This window comes from Phasianus colchicus, chromosome 1 (assembly GCF_987193195.1).
Source record: "Phasianus colchicus chromosome 1, bPhaCol1.hap1.1, whole genome shotgun sequence".
Classification (NCBI taxonomy): Eukaryota; Metazoa; Chordata; class Aves; order Galliformes; family Phasianidae; genus Phasianus; species Phasianus colchicus.
Window position 1 is genome coordinate 90821312 of NC_143436.1, and position 19529 is coordinate 90840840.

Here is a 19529-nt window from a genome sequence, read left to right on the forward strand (position 1 = left end):
GATGGTTGGAGTAGATGATCTCAGAGATCTTTTCCAACTTCGGAGATTCTATAATGGAAGGAAATCTGAGCGATTCAAGCCCCTCCCATTGGAGATGGAAGAAAATGTTGAAGAAAGCTGATGGCAGAGCCCGGGCTTTGGTCTGTTAATGGAAAAGCATGGACTCCAGTAAATCCAGCATGGTGGTGGAGCTATTTTAATAGTTGCATCCTCCTGGAGGAACCATTGTCTAACCATGTTTATCTGTGTCTTAAAAAAGGATGGGGTTCAATTTTAGCTGGGCTGACGACCACTCAGATGGTCTGATGGAGGCAGCTTTGCAAAGGTATTTTGGGAGAGAGGTGAAACTGTGTTAGGATCAGTGTTTTTCCCATGAACAGAGATGTTTTAAAATAGGAAGCCTTCTAGATTCTTCTAACAGAAATATGTAAATTGGTATGAATGACCTGTCAACAGAAGTGTGAAAGTAACAGAGGTGTGAGCTTGGCAAGGCGTGAAAGCAACAGAAGCAGCAGCAAACAGCAGACACAGGTGGTGACAAAGGATGCTGTTTCTAACTGATCAAACTGAGAAATTAGTTATTTCAGACAAGGTTGGGACAAAGATCTGCTGGGGGAAAGTGCCCCAGTCTAACAGCAGGAGGCCATCGAGAGTGGCTTTTGTGCGTATGGGAACTGTTGAGTCACGACCTGAACCACTGATTGAGCACCTGGGGAAAGGACTGAGTCAGCCTGGGAGCACAGGTGAAGGCAATTCAGCTGTGTGACTGGAAGAAGCCTGGCTGCACCTGTCTTAGACACCATTTAAGGGCTGACTGTGACTGGGGAAGGATCTCTGGTTGGAGATCTCTCCTTTGTGGAGTTTTCCCTACAAGCTTAGCTCTTCAGAGGTGGGTGAGTACTTTACCTTTCCCTTTGTAGCACCTTTCCATCACGTTAGTCCCTTTGTCATTATGCCTCCTGTATCAGTATTCCATCGCATTGATCTTTTTGATTGTTATTTTTTTGCCACTCCTATTAATTGGCAGAGTGATTACAGTGATGACAAAAGCTCACTTCCAACGGCACAGAGACACATCCAGATGTGAGCTTCTAATCACCACCAAGGAAGTACCCAGAAGATGCTGGGTATTAAAATCAACTTGAAATCACGCTTGAAACCCGTAGGAATTGCGCTTTGAGCAAGAAGCGGTTTGCGCTGGCATGCGATCCAGAGGAAGAGGCTCTGCTGCGCAGCCGGACACAGCACAGCAGTGGGCGGTAGCTGCTACCCTGCTGCCTCCTTCCCACCGCCCGCCGCGCCGTGCAGCGGGGCCAGCGCGCTCCCTGCCCGCGGGCGCTTGCGGTGAGTACCCGCTGCGCTCCTGCGGCCGTGTGCGAGGAACGGGGACGGCCGGGGGTGCCGGGGGTGGGGCATCGCAGCGGGGTACGGAGCGGGATTCGGGGAGGTGCGGGTTGTGTGCGGGTGAGGGAACTGTTGACAGGGATCTGTTGGAGAGGGTCCAGAGGAGGGCCACAAAGATGATCAGGGGATTGGAGCACCTCCTCTATGAGGATAGGCTGAGGGAGCTGGGCTTGTTCAGCCTGGAGAAAAGAAGGCTGCGGGGTGACTTCATTGCAGCCTTTCAGTACCTAAAGGGAGCCTACAAACAGGAGGGGAATCAACTGTTGGAAAGGGTAGATAACAGCAGAACGAGGGGAAATGGTTTTGAGTTGAGGGAGGGGAGGTTTAGGTTGGACATCAGGGGGAATTTCTTTTATGGTGAGGTACTGGAACAGGCTGCCTAAAGAGGTTGTGGATGCCGGGTCCCTGGAGGTGTTCAAGGCCAGATTGGATGGGGCCCTGGGAAGCCTGGTCTAGCATTAGGTGGGAAGGTTGGTGGCCCTGCCTGTGGCAGGGGGGTTGGAGATTCGTGATCCTTGAGGTCCCTTCCAACCCTGGCCATTCTGTGATTCTGTGAGTGCGTGATTGCGCGTGGAGCTGAGAGATGGGAATGTTCCCGCTTGCACTTTTGAGGACCGGTATGGCGCCTCAGGCATTGCCAAGAGCGTGGGATTGGTGATTTGTCAGTTATGCAGCTCGTGGGCTGAACGCTGAATGGTTGTTGAAGTTGGTTGGGAAAGGGTATTGAAAGTGCGGGGGGGACCGACAGCTCTGACAGAGCGGCTGTTAGTAACGTGGCTGTGGGGAAACAGGTGCAGGTGGATGTAGTTGGGGTGAGTATGGCTTAAAGATTTGTTCTCTGCTTGCTCTGTCTCACGCGCTAGGATGGACGTGTGACTGAAAGGGACTTTTTGTGACCCAGAAGAGCTGTGCAGTATGCTGGTTCCTCATTGTGTATCTTGTGGTTAGGATAGGAGCCATGGTATTTTAATGATTCTACCAGGTTTCAAAGCAAAGAGATAGGTGACTGTTACTGAAAAAGTGCTTTCCTGCAGGTGCAGTGGTTTTTTTTTTCAGTGCTTATAAATGCTTCTGTAACTTGCAGTGACAGGGCCCAAGGGAACGGTGTGGAGCTGTGTTGGGGAGAGGCAGCTGGGGGTTAGGGACAGGGTCTGCACCAGAGGGCGGTGGGCATAGAACGGGCTGCCCAGGGCAGTGGGTATGGCCCCAGGCTGCTGGAGTTCAAGGAGCGTTTGGACACTGCTCTCAGACATAGGATCTGATTTTTAGGTGGCCCCTGTGTGGACCTGGGAGCTGGATTCATTGATCATAGAATCCTTGGAGTTGGAAGGGACTTTTAAAAGCCACCTAGTCTGACTGTCCTGCCGTGAATTGATTGTTATGAATCTCTTCTGACTTAGGATATTCTGTGATTTTATAAATTTTATCTCTGTTTTGCTTTTTTTTGCATATTTTTAGGTATATCTGAACATCTTAGGGAGGTGCTCAAGAATCTGAATGTGCTCTATCACATGGCAAATGCGTTATTTGAGTTTGCTGCTGATGCAGTTGTCTTGTTTCTGATTTCTTGATTTTTACACAACTTGACATCACTATTCAGACATTCTGACAGACCAAAACTTGGTTTGTTAACACAGTGAGTTTGAAATGCAAAGGCAGGCTTGCACAGAGCAAGTATGTTTATGATAATGTAGAAATGCTTTACAGTTTCTGTTTTCTGTTTTTCTTGCATGTTACTAAAATCTGACAGAAGTTGCAACTTGTTTGTGTTCTTGATAAGAGGCACTTCTAAGAAGCATCAGCTAGTTTTGCAGACATTGTCAGGAAGGTGTACATGATACATGTTGCAGAGAGATTTTTTTGTGAAATAATGTTTGCGTGGCACTAGCTACAGTTCCATGCAGATCTACAGTTCAGTTGTATTGTTCAGTATTGCCTGATGGAAGTAGGAGGAACAAGTCAAAAGCTGTCTGCTAAGAAAAGCAGCAGTGCAACCTTGGTTTTGCCCTTTCTCCCTCCTTGGAAATATGTTTGTCTGTAGGAGGGTGCTATATGCCACGTGGGTTCCCCAGTTCATGTAATTGAAGGTGTTAATGTATGCCGTGATCTCATGAGCTGTCCAGGGCAACTGATGCGTTATGCTCTTAGTCAGGCTGCTGGGCACACTGCACAGCTCTCCTCTCAGCGTAGTACTACAGCATCCTTGGATGGATTGTGTGCTAATGGATAGAACATGGTTATGTGCATAATTGTGGAGCAGAATCATTGCCTGGGAAGGTCTGAAGGGAGACTTTCTGGTTACTTTCTGTCATGAATGATTTTCTTTTTTTTAATAGACCTTTCTATGCAATTACATGCAGTGAATCTTTTAGCTGCACATGTCAGTTCCTGAGCTGCAGGCACCAGGCTTTCAGAAGCATGTCCACGTTGAACATTTTGTTTTACGTGTACCAGTTCATCCATGAGCAAATGCTAAATGAGAGAATAAACTGCTGTTTTCAGTTCTGTCCATAAATGTGGACCTTTGAGGAACAATCCAGAAAGCTAACGCCTTTATATCTTTCACCTGGCAATTTTTTGCACCTTGACTTCAGCTCCATCTCTACTGCACAACAGAACGTGGAAAACTTGTCATCCACCCCAGTAAGTTTGTTTTTCTTAAATGACAAAGCAGTGGTTATCACTCACACCATAAGCTGATCTATGATTAAGTCATACATCTCTCATGATCTTTCTCTAGGTGAAGTAGATGCTCTCTTCCAAAATGTCTTTTCAAGCCCTGTTTTTGAGTCTGGTTTGTGTTGTGCTTGGAAAGGCAAAAGGTAAGTTGAATTTCCTTAAATCTGCCTACAGATGTTTGGAGAGTTGGTTTCTGACTCCTAAACCTTCACCAGTCAGAGTAAAGAGCATAAGAGACGTGAAATACAGATCACTGGCGCCATTTGACATGCATTAGACAGCTGAAGCGTAGGCTCGGAGCTGGCAAGTGTGACGCAAGGTCTCCTGGATTAGTATTTGGAAACTGGGGCATGCAGCATCCCATATCTATGGCACTGTTTGGGAACCTTTGTTCACTAGAGATCAGAGCTTCCCATACTGGATTCTCTCCCCTGGAACAAATTACAAATTTTTTTCTTTCGGTCTCTCTCAAATACACCACAAACTCTGAAGCTATGTAGTCTAGAAATTGCCTTTAGCTAGATCTACCCTTCAGTTCTCTGAGAATGGATTTGCACATGCTTCCTTTGTGTATTTAATCTTTCCTGGCTTTTGGGAAGTAGAAATTGTTCATGACTCCACTAAGACTGGGAAGGCGTGAGTTGGTATAATAAAACTGAGGTGGGAGTAGACAGGGATGGGTATAAAAACAGATATGTCTTTTATGTAGCTTGGAATGCACCAGATCTTCATCTGGTGTAAATCATTGTAACTTGATCTCTGGGATGATTCTGGGCAGAGGAAGCTCACATAGAAATAATGCTTTAGCTGATGGCATTGTTAATTCTGTGGGTAGTCCCAGACTTAGAATAGTGTCAGGCTTCTGCATGCTTGTAATATTTGCCCATTTCATTATTTTATGTTGCTGCAGTGATTACGCATTTTGAGCAAAGAGCGGTGAAGGTGGGCGACAGCGTGACTCTCAGTTGTGCCCTGACAGAGCCTGAGAACATCGTGCAAGTGACATGGCAGAAAGACTCTGTAAAATCACAAAGTAACATAGGTACATACAGCAAGTCAGCAGGATTAAAGATTCAGGAGCCCTACCAAGACCGGATGAATTTCACCAGCTTGATGCTCGACAACACAAGCATCACCTTCTGGAGTGCGAATATAGATGACACAGGGTGTTACTTGTGCTTGTTCAACACTTTCCCTTTAGGCTCCTTTTCGGGACGTTCTTGCCTTGAAGTCTATGGTGAGATTCTCTGCAAGGATATGTCTCCAGTAGAAAGAGAGGGGTTTTCTCATCCACAGCATTTCCTTGAGAGAACTTAGAAACCTGAGTAGTAGGAGTATCCCTTGGCGGGGAATGGTTTAGAAGTAGAGCTCTATTGCTGTGAACAAGGCTTTTTGGTGTTGTATTCAAGCCTCTCATGTTGGCTTTGATGTTGGGCTGTCCCGATTTTGCTACTTTGTGAACAACAGCTTAAAAAGTGAGAAAAGGAATCTTTGTAAGCCCTAAACAGTCCCATCTGGAATGTGAGTAGTCCAACACTGCTGCAGCTTCCTTTATGTATTGGCTACACTCCTAGCACTGCAAGCTGCCCTGAGCATTGGCAGACAGGGGAACAGAATAGGCAAAAAAATTGTTTTTCTTAACAAATCATTGCCAAACCTGGACTTTCAGGTAAGATGAAACTTTTGGGGTATATCACTTCAATGTAAGAGGGGGAGCATTGAGTCTTGGGGGTGATGGCCTAACAGTGTTGCTGTGCCATGGGGCAGTGTGAGAATCCTGTGAGCTTTGATAATGGTTCATCTGCCATTACAGTTGCTGGCCAGGTGCTCTTTGTGATGATGAATTGTCTTGTTTGTGTCTTGGAAGGTCTCAATGGATCTATCCATTACAACATTTCAGAAGGTCATCTGACAGTCACCTGTAATGCTGTTGGCCTACCAGAGCCCACCATCAGCTGGAACAGTGTATTCAATTATACTTCTACACAGGAGAAATTCACGTATGACAATGGGGTTGTATCCATCACCAGTCAACTGAAGGTCTATGACTCTCAGTACATCAGCAAGGAGGACTTGATCTGCAGAGTAAGCAACGAAAATGAAGAAATGGAATTGCCCATAAGTATGAAAAAAAGTAGGTGACTGAGATAAGGCCCTGGTATGCGTTCCCTCAGCCTCTGTGCTTCATATGTGGTTGGATAGGAGTCTGCTGGGAAAGAGAGAGTGAAATGACTGTGTGCTGGAAGAGGAGGAAGGCAGCCCTACTCTGCACTGTGGGTGGCTTAATAAACTTTGAAGTGGAAGTTTTGAAATTAATAACAAATTTTCTGTTAGCAATAATTAACCAGATATTTCAGTTAAGCTTATTACAGGTTTTGTTGATACTGCGTTCACATAACCTGTGCGTTATGATTTAGCTTCTCTGACATTTTTGCTAAAAGACATGTTTGTTGCAGTAATGATCAAGGAGGAATGGTATTCCCAGGCAGATAGGTAGGCGATCAATTGAAGATGCTTATAGTGACGTTATAGGGCAATATTAAATGCAGCAGCATAACTTCTGAATACTTGATAGCACTGGTTTAATTCTTCTTCCAACATTCTGTTCTGCTGGAAAAATTTCAAGTCCAGCTCTGTGGATGAGAAAAGCTGAAGTGCCAGCCTCATTTCACAGAGGGGCGCTAACATAGGTGGTTTAAAATGTGTGCCCAAATCCAGTGCCTCAAAGGGAAGATCGCTTTTCTGTTGTGGAAATTAGAAAAACAGGAAGGCAGACTTGGACTGTGGGTTAGTTCCTGTATTACATGCTTGAGATATGATTGTTATATTGAAAATAGTAAAGAATAGCATAGGACTGACTTTTAATCTTCTCTCTGAAATTTCAAAAGGAAATTAGTTCTTAATTGTGAGTCACCCTAATTGCAAAACATTAATATATTCTTTGTCGTGTCTTGAATGCAGTTATTTTGTTTTGGCCTTTTAAAAATTTGTATCTCTAAAAGCAGGAAACAGATATTGCTGTTATTGTCGCTGGGAGATTGAAAAGCCCAGCAATAGTTTGTTGGTTTAGCAATTTTTCATGGTTTAGAGAAGGAGATATTCAAAAGAATAGCTCACCCTAGCTGTTTTAAAAGACTTGATATTTTTTTTTGCTTGATTTGAATAGCTTTTAGTTCAGTAAATTTTCTCACTATCATCACTGAGCACTGAATTTGGGCTATGTGTTATTTGATCAATAACAATCAGATCATGTGGCTGATACTTAACCAGAGAGGGGCATTTACACTAGAATGTTGCTTAGAACTTCTCACAGGCATTAAAACACATCTGCCTTCTTTTTCGAAAGTTGGTTTATCCTTTGCAGCAGTGTTATATTTTTAATAGTGAAAGAAATATCTTTTATTTTACTAACAAAACTTCCAATTCTGGATGAATAAAGGAACACTTTCTAAAGTGTTGTGTATATATCCCAACTGTTGTATTGATGTTTTCTGGAAAGCAATGGGCAGCATCTTTGAAGATACTCATACTTCTAAGCAATTGCTACTTGCATATAGCTTAGCCACAGCTTTTGCAAAATCTTAATAAAGAACTGTAATTGAACAGGCATTTCTCTTGGCTTTTTCTTTTCCTCATTTTCTTGGATAAATCAGCTTTGTTTCTTGTTTGTTTTCTGCATTTATTTATTTATTTATTTTGTTGTTCGTTGCAGAAGAGGGATTCAGGTTCTTGGGTCTGGCTATTGCTGTGACTCTTTCACTTGTCATCTTGGTCCTGGTTCTCACTGCACTGCGTTGGAGGAAGAAGATATGTAAGAGGAGCTGAAATGGTGAGTTACTGTGGCATGGAAACCAGTGCTTTTCATAGAGCCATTGTAAGGTCTTGCTGTCAGCAGGGAAGACTCAGCTCTTGCTGAGCTATTGTTATGGAGAATGGGCAGTCATAATGCCAAGCTTTACAGTGTGTTTACAGTTGAATCAGATTTGCCTCAGTTGCATGTAATTTCAAGAGCTGTTTTGCACTGTTACCACTGAGGACCAATACAAAACTACAAGATGGGGGGGGAGGATACAGGCAGAGCAAGACATACTGTCTGTGTTTTGCTTTCTAATGGAAGTCTTTTCAAATGCATTTCAACAGTTTTCTTTGTCGTAGAGGGACAACAAAGAATTGAGTGCTTGTCTGCTTAGAGAATTTTTGCAGGACACTGAGAATCCAGCTCATGAAGTGTTCTGAGCTCTCGGGGCATGGCTATTTTCTAATCGCGGCACCTTGATGCATTTTAAGACACAATGTGGGACAATGGAGAAGTTAGCTCAAACTTGATGTGTGAATCTGATTCCTAATGCTGAGTAAAGGAGATACTGCTGTGCCTGTAGGTGTGATCACCTGACAATGAATCAAGTCTAGGCATCATTACTAGTAACAGGATAGCAAGGGAGAAATTACAGAAAGGGGAGAATTCATTCAAAAATCACATGAATGATGGACATCGCTAATTTTGCTTTTGCATCACAAGATCAGAATGCTGTGCTTCACTTTGAATTCTTATGAGTATGTTTAGAAATATTTTCAGAAGCCAGCAGACATTAACTCAGTTTTCCGGAATGTTTAAACATGTGCTTCATGATGATAATGTAGTATAAGTTAAAGAGGTATTTCCAGGGATGTCAGACCTGTGTATTGTGAACCTGAACCTATTGCTTATAATGAGAAGGGGGTAACCTAGTAAATCTGCTACTGCCAGGGACACAACTTTTTTGAGGAAAAAAGGAAAATGAATGCTTTTTAGATCCCTTTTACAACTTCCTAGTTGTGCGTGGTGTTTGAGCTCTACATCATTCCTATAAACAGTTCAGATGAGATTTTCTGACCAATCCAGAAATGAAAGGTCAAAGAGTTGGCTCTGTACTTTGGTTCTGTTTTTAAGAGTTCAGAAAGAAAAGATGGGATGGTTGTAGGAAAGGTGTATCTCTGATCTAGAGACACCCCTTCCAAGCACCAGTGAGCTTGTAATCAAGCAGACCTAGGAGGAGACACCCTGAGGCAGGGTGACCTGACAGAGGTCTGTAGTCATCTTCTGGAGTGGATCTGAGAGTGATGGGGCACAGGGACCACTGTGCCATGTAAGGCCACCTTGTTACATACCTGCACCCTTTTGCTGTGGCTGCAGCAGGTGGCTGAAGCAGGAATGTGTCAGTGAAATATATCTGAGTTGGACCAGGTTGCTTGTGTTTAGATGAAGCTAATGTTGCTAACTTATCTTCTGGTGTGATTTTGGCCCTTAGATATTAGCAGTTCCCTTTGGTTCCACTGGTGACGTGTAAGGGGATCACTGCAGCAGGCAGCATAGTTAGTTTCACCACAGGTTCCCCGTGCCCTACACCATCTGCTGTGCATCAGAGGGGAAACTTACTTCAGCAGCACTTAGCAATGGATGCAAGCTGGTTGTATTAGGGTTTGTCAACTGCAGCGAGATTTGGGATCTTCATTTGTTGGTGTTCCTTCTCATTTATGATGGGTTTGGTTAACTCTAGTGCCAGGATGTGACTTATACAGTGGAACTGGAAGTCTTACATTCTCTGTTCTCTTAATGTACTGTGCCTTGTTTAGTGTCTGTTACCAGTCACAGCTACCAGGTTGTAATGAGGAGATCCATTCCATATCCTTACCTCAGCTCTCACTTCAGACCCTTGTCTGTTTCTACACTGGCTTATTTTTTTTTCTCTGATGGGCTGTGAGGTCTGTGTATGTTCCTAAAGCACGAAGATTCATATGAAAGAAAGTAGCATTTAACAGGTAGTAAGGATTTATCCTCTGTTATCCTCAGATGGTGTTGGAATGAGAAATAGTACCTACACACATACTTCTGAACACACTTCTGATAACAGCCTAGCAGAGAGCTGAAGTCACACTGTCTGCAGGATGCCAGTGTCTGAGGCCATTCTCTGGGGCTTCAATGCTGCTTTTTATTCTGCACTAGCTAAAAAAACAAAGCCTTTCCAGTTTTATTAAGATGCCTTTTTTTTTTTCTTTCCACTAGAACACTGACTTTTTATCTGTGTAGCTGGGGACTCTGTCAAAGCTTCTCCTTTCTCTTTCTGCCTCTGTGAGAAGTTTTCTGCTTTGTTTTTTCTCCCTTCTCTCCATGGCAGACACTTGAGAATAAAGAGCTGAAGCTCGAAGATGATATCCCATCCCTCAGACACTTGCCTTAGGTACCATTTATAAAGTACATATGTGTTTTGGTTTGCTGCAGAAGCATCCTAAATGAAACCCCTTCACAAAGCCTTTTGTGTTTCCAAATAAGTGACTTTTTGACAGACAACGAGCAGCTTTCTGGTAAGAATAAATGCCAGAGCATTGGAGAGCTTCCGTCTTCACCCTTGGCTAAGCACAGTGGCAACTAGATGTGCTCTTTACTCTATGAAGGGTGAAGAACTGGATGTGGTAAATCACCTTTCTACAGATGGAATTCTGCTCACACTTGTGGTTTGTCATTGCTACACCTGTGTTTAAAAAAAAACTGCACCTTTTCCTAATTGATTCAGCTAACTGTAAAGCAGTGCAGTCAACAAACCAGCTCACTGGAGCTGGTATTTTGGTAAGCAAAATATAGACTCTTAGGCTCAATGAATTCCTGTGGCTCACCTACCTCATACATGTCTTAACCTGTATGCTTTCCTCAGCATCCGCTTGTTTTTCCAAGACCTGCAGGATGCTCATATTTCAGCCTGGCCAGCTGAAACTTTACAGTCGGTTCTCAGGACTAGCAGTCTCTGGAGGGGATTAAATTCCATGCAAAGGGTTCTCTGGAGATTTGTGGCTTTCTGGGCGTAGATCTGTTTCACATATGCCTGTAGATACCAGCATTGTTGTTTTTAGTTTTAGCACTGGTATCCATGTAGGAAAATCTCAGCTCCTTTGCGTTACGAATGCGTGTTTTGCCACATACAGAGTTTTAGAAATGGTCAAATAGTATATTTGTGTTTAAAAAGCCATAATAACAGGACAAGAATTCTTGTAGTTTGTTATTGAAAGGTATGATGACCTAAGAGGCTGAGCAGATTAGGAGGGCCTGGAAGAATAAAACGTGAAGGGTCACAGAAGAAAAGGCTAGATCTGATTTAAAAACCTGTTCCATGGAAAACTTTTGCATGGCAGTGACTTTCTCTGGTTTGGAAATTGAAATGTTGAAGTTTCCTTTTGTATGAAAATTCTATGGAATTTGTATTTCATACAGTTATCTACTTTATTAAGTGTTATGATTCTCATTTCAAAAGTAGTACTGGTCCTCCCACTACAAGGAAGACATTGAGGTCCTGCTGTGTGTCCAGGCAAGGGCAGCAAAGCTGATGAGGGGTCTGGAGCACAAGTCTGATGGGGATTAGCTGAGGGAGATGTGATTATTCAGTCTGGAGAAGAGGAGGCTCAGGGGAGACTTTATTGGCCAGTACAATTGCCTGAAAGGAGGTTGTGGTGAGGTGGGAGTTGGCCTCTTTTCCCAGGCGACGGGACAAGAGGTTATGGCCTTAAGTTGTGCCAGGGGAGGTTCAAGTTGGACGTTGGGAAACATTTCAGGAAGAGTGGTGAGGCATTGGCACAGGCTGCCCAGGGAGGTGGAGGAGTCACTGTCACCAGAGATATTCAAGAACTATGGATGCAGCACAGAGAGACATGGTTAGGGAGGTGTGGTGGTGGTGGATTGGTGGTTGGTACCAAACTTGGTAATTGATTCTATGATTCTGTGACAAACATTTGTCAGAATACAGCTAACAGACTTTGAAGAGATGCTTAGGCTTCATATGCCTGGAATGTTACATGAGTACTATGATACATAGTGAAAATTTCTCTGAAGCACCAACTAGAAATTAATACCCTGAATAGGAATTACAGATTCCTTGATTTTTTTTTTTTTTTTTTTTTTTTTTTTTTTGGAGCTGCTGAAAATGATACAGATTCAGCCTTGTATTATTGCAAGTAATATCTTTGCTGGTCAGCTATAATACGCAGTTAATAAAAAATCAAATTTGGGGCTGAAGGTGTCCCAGAAGTCTGGGAAATATGGAAGTTTTGTGCAGTGAATTCCAGTTATTCAGGAAACTTTCCAGCAACAAGCACTTGTACAAACTTGCTATTTTTTCTGCCGTGTTTCTGTTTACAATGAAGAGAATTATTTTTTGAGTACTCTTGAGTACTTATTCATTTTTGGAAAGGCTGTGTTCTGGCTTAAGGATATGCAAGTTCTCATTTGATTGGTATGACTTGTTTGTTCAGTGTGCTTTGACTCACTGCCCTGCTTTTTTTTTTTTTTGTAAGAGTGGCAAACCTGTTATGAACAACGCAGGAACAGGTTGGTCTTAGGAGACTTCTCTGAAGAGTTTTCCTGAAATGACAGCTGAATATCAGCCTTTCAGAGGATGCACAGCCAGCTATGTCCAGGGGAATTGTCTCTGGCTGCTGTGGCATTCCGTGGGGGAGGTTAGTCTATGGTAACATTTGTTCCCTCTCTTGTGGCTTCGCTGTGAGCAAAGGATTCTATTTGCAGCCTCATTCCTTTTCACTTCTTAACACAAAACAAAAAAACACAAAACATAAACAAACCCCCAAAACCACAGCTTAAAAAAAATACAACCAAAATACATCGTAACCAAGAAGACTTAAATAGCCTGAAGAGAAAAACAAAAAGGGCCTATACAAACACTCATCAGCAGAATGATAATTTGGAGGCCATCACATGCAGCTGCCCAGGTTTCATGACATAGCTCCTGTTCGATAGTCATTCTAAAATTGTTCTGTTTACAAAAGCACACCCAGCAGTACCTTCCAGTCTGCTCCATACAGAGAGCAGGGTATGGATGCTCTTTCAGAGCATCCTATCTTTTAATACTCCCTGCTTTCCTCACTGTGGGCAGGAGAGCTGATACTCTCTCTCTTTCCCATCATGCTTTCCTGCAATGTGTTCCTTTTGCTGGAGGAGCACAATTTTCATCCTGCCTTTCATCATGGAGAGCAGTGAGCAAGGAGACCTCTCAAAATTGTCTTGCCTCACCAGAGGAGAGGTGCTTAGGCATATACTGCTAAAAATGGCCTTCCCTCTACAGAGGCCTTTGCTAGGTGTGACTACCAGAGTTTCCATTCCGTGCACCATATCTGCTTTTATTTCCCCATGAAGTTTCCCAGTCCTTCCTCCTTCTTTTATGCAAACAGTAGAGCATTGTGCGTAACCAGAGAATGGTCAGCATCTGAAAAGGCTGATAAATAGCATTCCTGTGAAATGTCATTTGGCTGCTTGAACTACTTGTTCTTGGGGAATCAATTTTAAATTCTGAAATGTTTTTCCTTTAAAAAAAAAAAACAAAAACAACTTTAGCTGTAGACAGTGTTGTTGGACAAGGAGGAGGAAACCTTCTTACTCCTCTACGCAAAAAACAATGATGGCAGGGGTTTTATATTTCATGTCTCTACTAAATTTGTTACCTGTCATTTTCTAAGTGCGTTGCTATGTTGTCTTTTGGATAAATTACTTGTCTCTGAAATGAGAGCAAGTGGTAGGCTAGCCATAAACCCAGCATGTTAAGAACTAAGTAGTTTTACAAGTCTTCTCCATCGTGATTTTTTTCCAAGCATTGTTATATTGCATGGGTTTAATAGAGCTGTCCTCTGATTCATAGTCATAATATGTAGTTCAGATCAGTGTTTTACAAAATCTGCAATATTGTTTGAATGGGTGTTCGTAATCTTAGTTTAACAAAAAGAAAGTGTAATAACTTTACCTATTCCTTTGCAGTCGTATTTGTAGGAAATTAAATAGCATTTTTTTCCCAGTAAATAGTTTTATAATATGAAAATTGATTAATAATAATCCTGGAAATTTGTCATGTTGTACTTCCTGTGTCTTGTTTGGAAATGCTTGCTTATTTATGGTCTTCTGTTTAAACGTGTAGTAAGGCCTTGTGTTCAGGTGCCAGTGTAGTTCATCCAGAAAGGGGTGTGGCAGTTCTCCACTTACTTTCAGAGTGATGCAAGCAAATGAATCTCAAGCCGTACTTGCTATAAGCCTCTCTGGTTTATCCTTTTTCAGCTTTTTCTTTGTTTTTTAGGATTGCAGAGGATTTCCGTTCATCTCCTGGATCGTTACAGCCTAGCATCATGAAGTCAACACTAAAAGCAGAGACTTGCATGACTGGAAGGTAGCAGCAGTAAAAGGGAAACACATCAGGACCAAAGCTCTGAGCTCTCTAGTCAGCGTCTTCGTTGCTGAAAGACTAGCACAATGTTTGATTTCTGATCTAAAGACTACATCAAGAGGAAGAGGACCAGAGGGAATGCTTAGTCCTCTCTTCTGCTGCCAGACAATATCTGCTCTGCTTATGCCATTCCTGGTACAGCTAGTCTGCAAATGTATTTGCCTTCTTCCTATGGAAGCTGTGAGCAATCTGGGGGTCCTCTTCCAATGCATAACTACTCTCAGTAAAGAGCTGGGGGGATTATTTTACTAATAGCTTTCTGCATTGTTATGTTTGCAACTCAGCAATTCATCATTTTCTTCCTGTCATCTCCTTTTCTTCTTTCTTACCTAGCTAATGCAGTTCCTTCCTCTTCGCTGAAAGTGTCAACAGTCAGTATTTCTGAGCTACCTGTAGAGATATCTGCTGCTGGAGGTCTCAAACCACACCAAATCTGCCAAAATTACTGGTAAAAGGTCAGTAGGATTCCCATCAGGTGACGGATTAAAGGCACTGGTTTGGTGCCTTTCATGGTGGGGAAAGAGGTGTTTTCAGTAATTTATTTTATATGGCTTTCTTTCAAATCCTGTTTTGATTTGTTTGTTAGTTATTTGATTATTTAATATGTAAATGAGAAGAAGACTGATATAAAGCTCAGTAGTGGAACTACTGTCATACCCTCCTTTACATCTGCTTTGCTGTCATTCTCTCTCTTCCTACTCGTGCAGTGCTGTTAATACCCCAGCCTGTTCCTTGCTTAGTTGTCAAAAAGCATGGGCTGGCCTTCTAGATCATCCTTGTGGTCATCTGATACACTGTTCCATCCCTTATATCCATCTATTCTTATTGCTTGTATTTGAGCAAAGACAAATTGTTCTGTTGGCCAAAGGCAATTATTTCATACCTAGACTTTGTCATATGCAATCCTATACCCCAAACTCTAACCTTGCTACAGCACTGTGGATTTAGCAGGATCAATGGAAAGTTTTACAGAAGCTGAATTTGCTGCTCTGCTATGATTTTGATGGCAGAAGAAAGCATTGTGCTCCTCTTAGAAACTGAGACCTGACTGTTTCTGATGCAGATAGAATTGGAGCCTCTACAGTTTTTTTCCCTTTTCCCTTCTAATTGTCAACCTGTGTCTGCAGGTCTGATCATTTCCAGGCTTGCTCCCATGTTTGCCTGTCTTGTTTCCTCTCACTGCTGCAGTGTGGCTCTGGGAGCATTTAGCTCCCTGCATTGCCTTGCACCCACCTGATTTGCAGAGTGTCAGCACTTAGGAATGCCTCTGCCTCCCTGGGCCTGTCATGTACCTCTGGCTGTACCAACTTCACGGACCATGTCTCTGAAAGAATGGATAGATGCAGGGACTGCAGGGGTCCTCTGTTAATTTCTGCTCTACTGATGAGCACTGATGTTTAAGGTCTTGCTCAGTCTTTGTTCTGTCTTAATATTTGTCAGCTCCTTGGGATCGCTGCTAGTCTCTTGGGTTTAAGTAGTGTTTGTGCATCTGAAGTGCTCCATCTCATGAAGCACATACAGGTTAGGACTGTGCTTCCTCACATGCGTGTGGAATGGTTGGAGCTGGAAGGCTCTGGAGGTGTCTGGCACAAATCTTACCCAAGCACACAAGCCAGCTAAAAAGTCAACAGAGAAGTTTAGCAGGAGCTAAGTTGTATGTTTCAGAACAGAGTTATTTGTTCTGTAGAAGTCAGCCAGAATAATGACTTACAGAGTGGCTGCCACTCTAGGACCAAAAAAAGGTGTGTGGTTATATCTGTGTGCATGAGTGTTGATGTTGACAAGTTGCTGTGCAGGTGCAGTATGAGTTATTTATCTGTATAAATAACTCCAATAAATGTACTTTTCTTGGTTAAAAAAAAATACTTGATCCAGTTCAAACACCAACTGCTCCATAATTTTCTGCTTATAGATTTGCAGTACCTGAAATGCTTTGTTCTAAATCCTGGATCTGCTCAGGTGTTGCTTGGCTCACCAGTTGGGTTGAGCTGTGCTCATGGTGTGGGGTAGGAACTAAGCAATTGGGGCTGCAGGGTTAAATGATCTTAGGGAAACTAGACTAGCCACCCTGCACTTCACAAAAGTTAACAAATGCAGAACAGCAGCCTTCCTGAGGTGAACCCCAAGGTTGTATATAAGATGCTTTTTATGGCTGACAGTCCATTTCTCAGAACCTTTTGAGACATCTGCTTTTATTCTGAAACCACAATGAATGTAATTCCTCCAGCTGCGTCCTCTCTTTGTGTGCATGCTAAACGATGCTACTATTCTGAGTCTTCAGTTGTGCAAACTGAAGGGACAGGAAGGAGCAGGGCTGTGCCAGAGATAACAGTGTCCGTGTGTGACTGCGATGATGGGAACAGTAAAACCTTAGCAGGCAGAGCTTGGCTCCTAGGAAAGAGAGTTTGTGAAAGGAAAGTATCACATTTGTTGAGAGTACTGGATTTTTATTCTTCTTGTTCTTGCACTGACCACCAGCTCAACATCAGGCCAGCTACTTGAGGTACACCTGCATTTTGCCTGTATCCTAACATCGTTTTTCACCGATCCATGAATTTTTACTTCTGCCTAACATAGTTCCGTTTTCCAAGTCTGAAAATACACGTTCTAAATGCTTCCATGTATCTTCTTCCCTGTACTGTAGTCCCATGTGCTGATTAATTGAAATGCCATTTGCTTTGCTAGTAGCTATCCTTATCGTTGTTCAGCATAACAAGATGTTATGCTGAACAGGAGGAAATGCAGGATAATTTTAGAAGCTAAGAGGATGTGTGGTTGGTGTTGTGTGTGTGTGTCTGGATTTCTTTTTCTTAAGATAGGCTGATGTTAGCAGGAAAATTATGCACATTCTTGCTCAGTGCCATTGATGAGAAGTGCTCAGAAGGGCTGTTGAGCTGAAAGATCTTAATGCGAATTTATAACATTGTATTTAGAGAGCCATGTTCACTTCCTGCGCATGGACAGACAGGCCATGGCTGTCCCCTCTTAGGGACCTTGTGCCACTTTTTATTCTGAGCGAGATGTTACTATTTCCAAGGCTTTAATCTCATGCATCAGTCAAACATCAGTCTTCTGCAGATCTTTCTGTACAGGTAACCACGTAATGACTCACTGGTGTGTTGGAAGAAACTCACTTTGCTGGTTTTCCAGCAGTTGGAAACTCTAGAGTGGTGTTAGTGCCTCCTGGCACCAAGTAGTTCTGCCTGTGAGAAGGAAGCACAACCCCCTGAATGTGCTGAACCAAGGGGTAAAGAGCAGGCTGGTAGCCCACACTGCTAATCAGAGTTTCCTTAAGGAAATGGCGGAGTTGGATTTCCTTGTTAATTGCAGTTTAGTAAATCATTTCTGGAAAACAATGTATTTCAATGCGGTAGTTTGACTTTTTTTTTTTTTTTAAAAAAAAAAAAAAGGAAGTAGGGATTTCCTGCTGCTGACTTACAAGGAGAGTTAAGCAGCGCAGGTCACTTTCTTGCTGTGTGAAGCATCTGCCAGACAGGTTGCAGGCAGACTGGATGGAAGTGGAGGTGACTGTCCCCACCCTGAGCAGCTTGAGCATCCTGTCAGGACTCATGGAAAAGATGTGCTACTGTGGGCCTGTGGAGCACTGTGACCCGTGCTTCACTGGGGAGGAAAAGGGAAGCACGCACTCTCAGCTATTGTACTGACGTTAAGCTTGATTTATGTCAAGCAGTTGGGGATTTCTGCTAACTGATTTTTATTTAGGGTGACATACTGGCACAGTTCTGCCTTCCTTACTGGCAGCACAGAAGATGATTAAAAAGTAAGTACAAAATCCTCTTAGTATGGTTTGTTTCCTTTCTGCACTCACCAACAGGGAGCCAGTGCTCTTTGTGCCCTGCACAAAATGCCAGGAAAATGCACCGAGTTTTGATGGACACATTGCAGAGTATTTTCTCAGACGTCTCAGAAGATATAGCAATGAGAAATGCCTGGATGGGAGGGAAACTTGGCATGTTTTCATGGCAACCCTGAGCATCCTAGCAGGATGGGTTACTCGCCTTTTGCCTATGGCTGTAGCTCACTGTGGTTTTGCAGGTGAGGTGATTCCTGTGTGTTCCCACCCAAAAATTCAGTTTAGCACACAGCTAAGGTAGCAAAATCTGATCCCTCCCACATCAAGCTTTTATAGAAAGGAAGTCAGTGCTAAGTGAGGGAGAACCACTGGCCTTAGCTACTCTGTTCCATGTGAAGTTTGTTGCTCTCGGAGTTTCAGATTGTGCTGTGCAGGATGAATCTGTGTAAGAAACTTCAATCTAATGTTGAATTTGGGCAGGATAAAACTCCCTGCTAAGTTTGGTTCTTAAAAGTCAACATGGATATGTTGTTAAGCATTTATTCTTGTCATGTAAGCAACAGTGTGCAGATAGGCTTCCCATCTATGGAAAAACTACTGTGTTCCACAGTAATGAGAGCTGCATTTCTGCCAGACAAAAATGTATTTTCCTCTGTCCTTTCCAACACAATCGTACGTGTCAATCTATACAGTGCAAACAGTGGAGGGGCGCAACTAGCCATAGAAAGCAACAAGCGCACCCCAGAAAATTGTTATGCTAAGTACAGGGAAAGAGGGTCATTTGAGATCAGGGATGGAAGTCTCAAATGGTATAAGTAACTGACTTCACTGATGAGGGCAGAGTTCTGGTTTCTTGGGAGTACTCCTCAGGATATTTCCTGTTGTCTTTAAAGTTAAGTTTCTGCTGTGAGGTCTCTCTTCCTCAGTCATCTTTTTATTAACTGAAATATCAGATTTTAACAGAAGAAAGGAGATACTCCTAGAAACTGCACAATTGCTCCTTCCTGTCCCCTCATAACCTTCTGGGGGAATAAGTGGTAAATAATAGGCATGAAATATTTGCTGTTGTCTTAATCTGTTTCATATGGATGTTATGATGATTTCTTCAACCCTACAATGATTTCTTGAACCCTTCATTTCTTCTTTTGGGGCCCTGGGCAGCCTGGTGTAGTACTAAATGGGGAGGTTGGTGGCCCTGCATGTGGCAGGGGGGTTGGAGATCCATGATCCTTGAGGTCCCTTCCAACCCTGGCCATCCTGTGATTCAGCAGCAACTTTGACAAGTACTCTGCTGAGTGGATTTATGCCACTTCTGGGATAGTGAAAGTAGACTTAACTCCACGCCGTTGCTTCATTTGTGTCTATCTTGTATAGAAAGGCTG

General features: G+C 43.0%; 1 protein-coding gene across 13 annotated transcripts in view; it reads left to right on the top strand.

The window, feature by feature from the left end:
* The first annotated feature begins 414 nt into the window (after positions 1 to 414).
* The window catches only part of LOC116226928 (OX-2 membrane glycoprotein-like), a 45641-nt gene continuing 26526 nt past the window's right edge, over positions 415 to 19529 (top strand). The window contains exons 1-9 of one of the 13 annotated variants that reach the window (XR_016472003.1): positions 415 to 893; positions 1028 to 1344; positions 3741 to 4047; positions 4145 to 4226; positions 4994 to 5320; positions 5951 to 6217; positions 7796 to 7912; positions 12403 to 12564; positions 14187 to 14788. Coding sequence is in view for 1 of the 13 variants with exons in the window: in XM_090152266.1 (XP_090008392.1) it covers positions 4154 to 4226; positions 4994 to 5320; positions 5951 to 6217; positions 7796 to 7908 (780 nt within the window). In the remaining 12 variants the exon portion in view is untranslated. The other 12 variants (XR_016472005.1, XR_016472000.1, XR_016471995.1 and 9 more) reach the window with 12 other exon arrangements.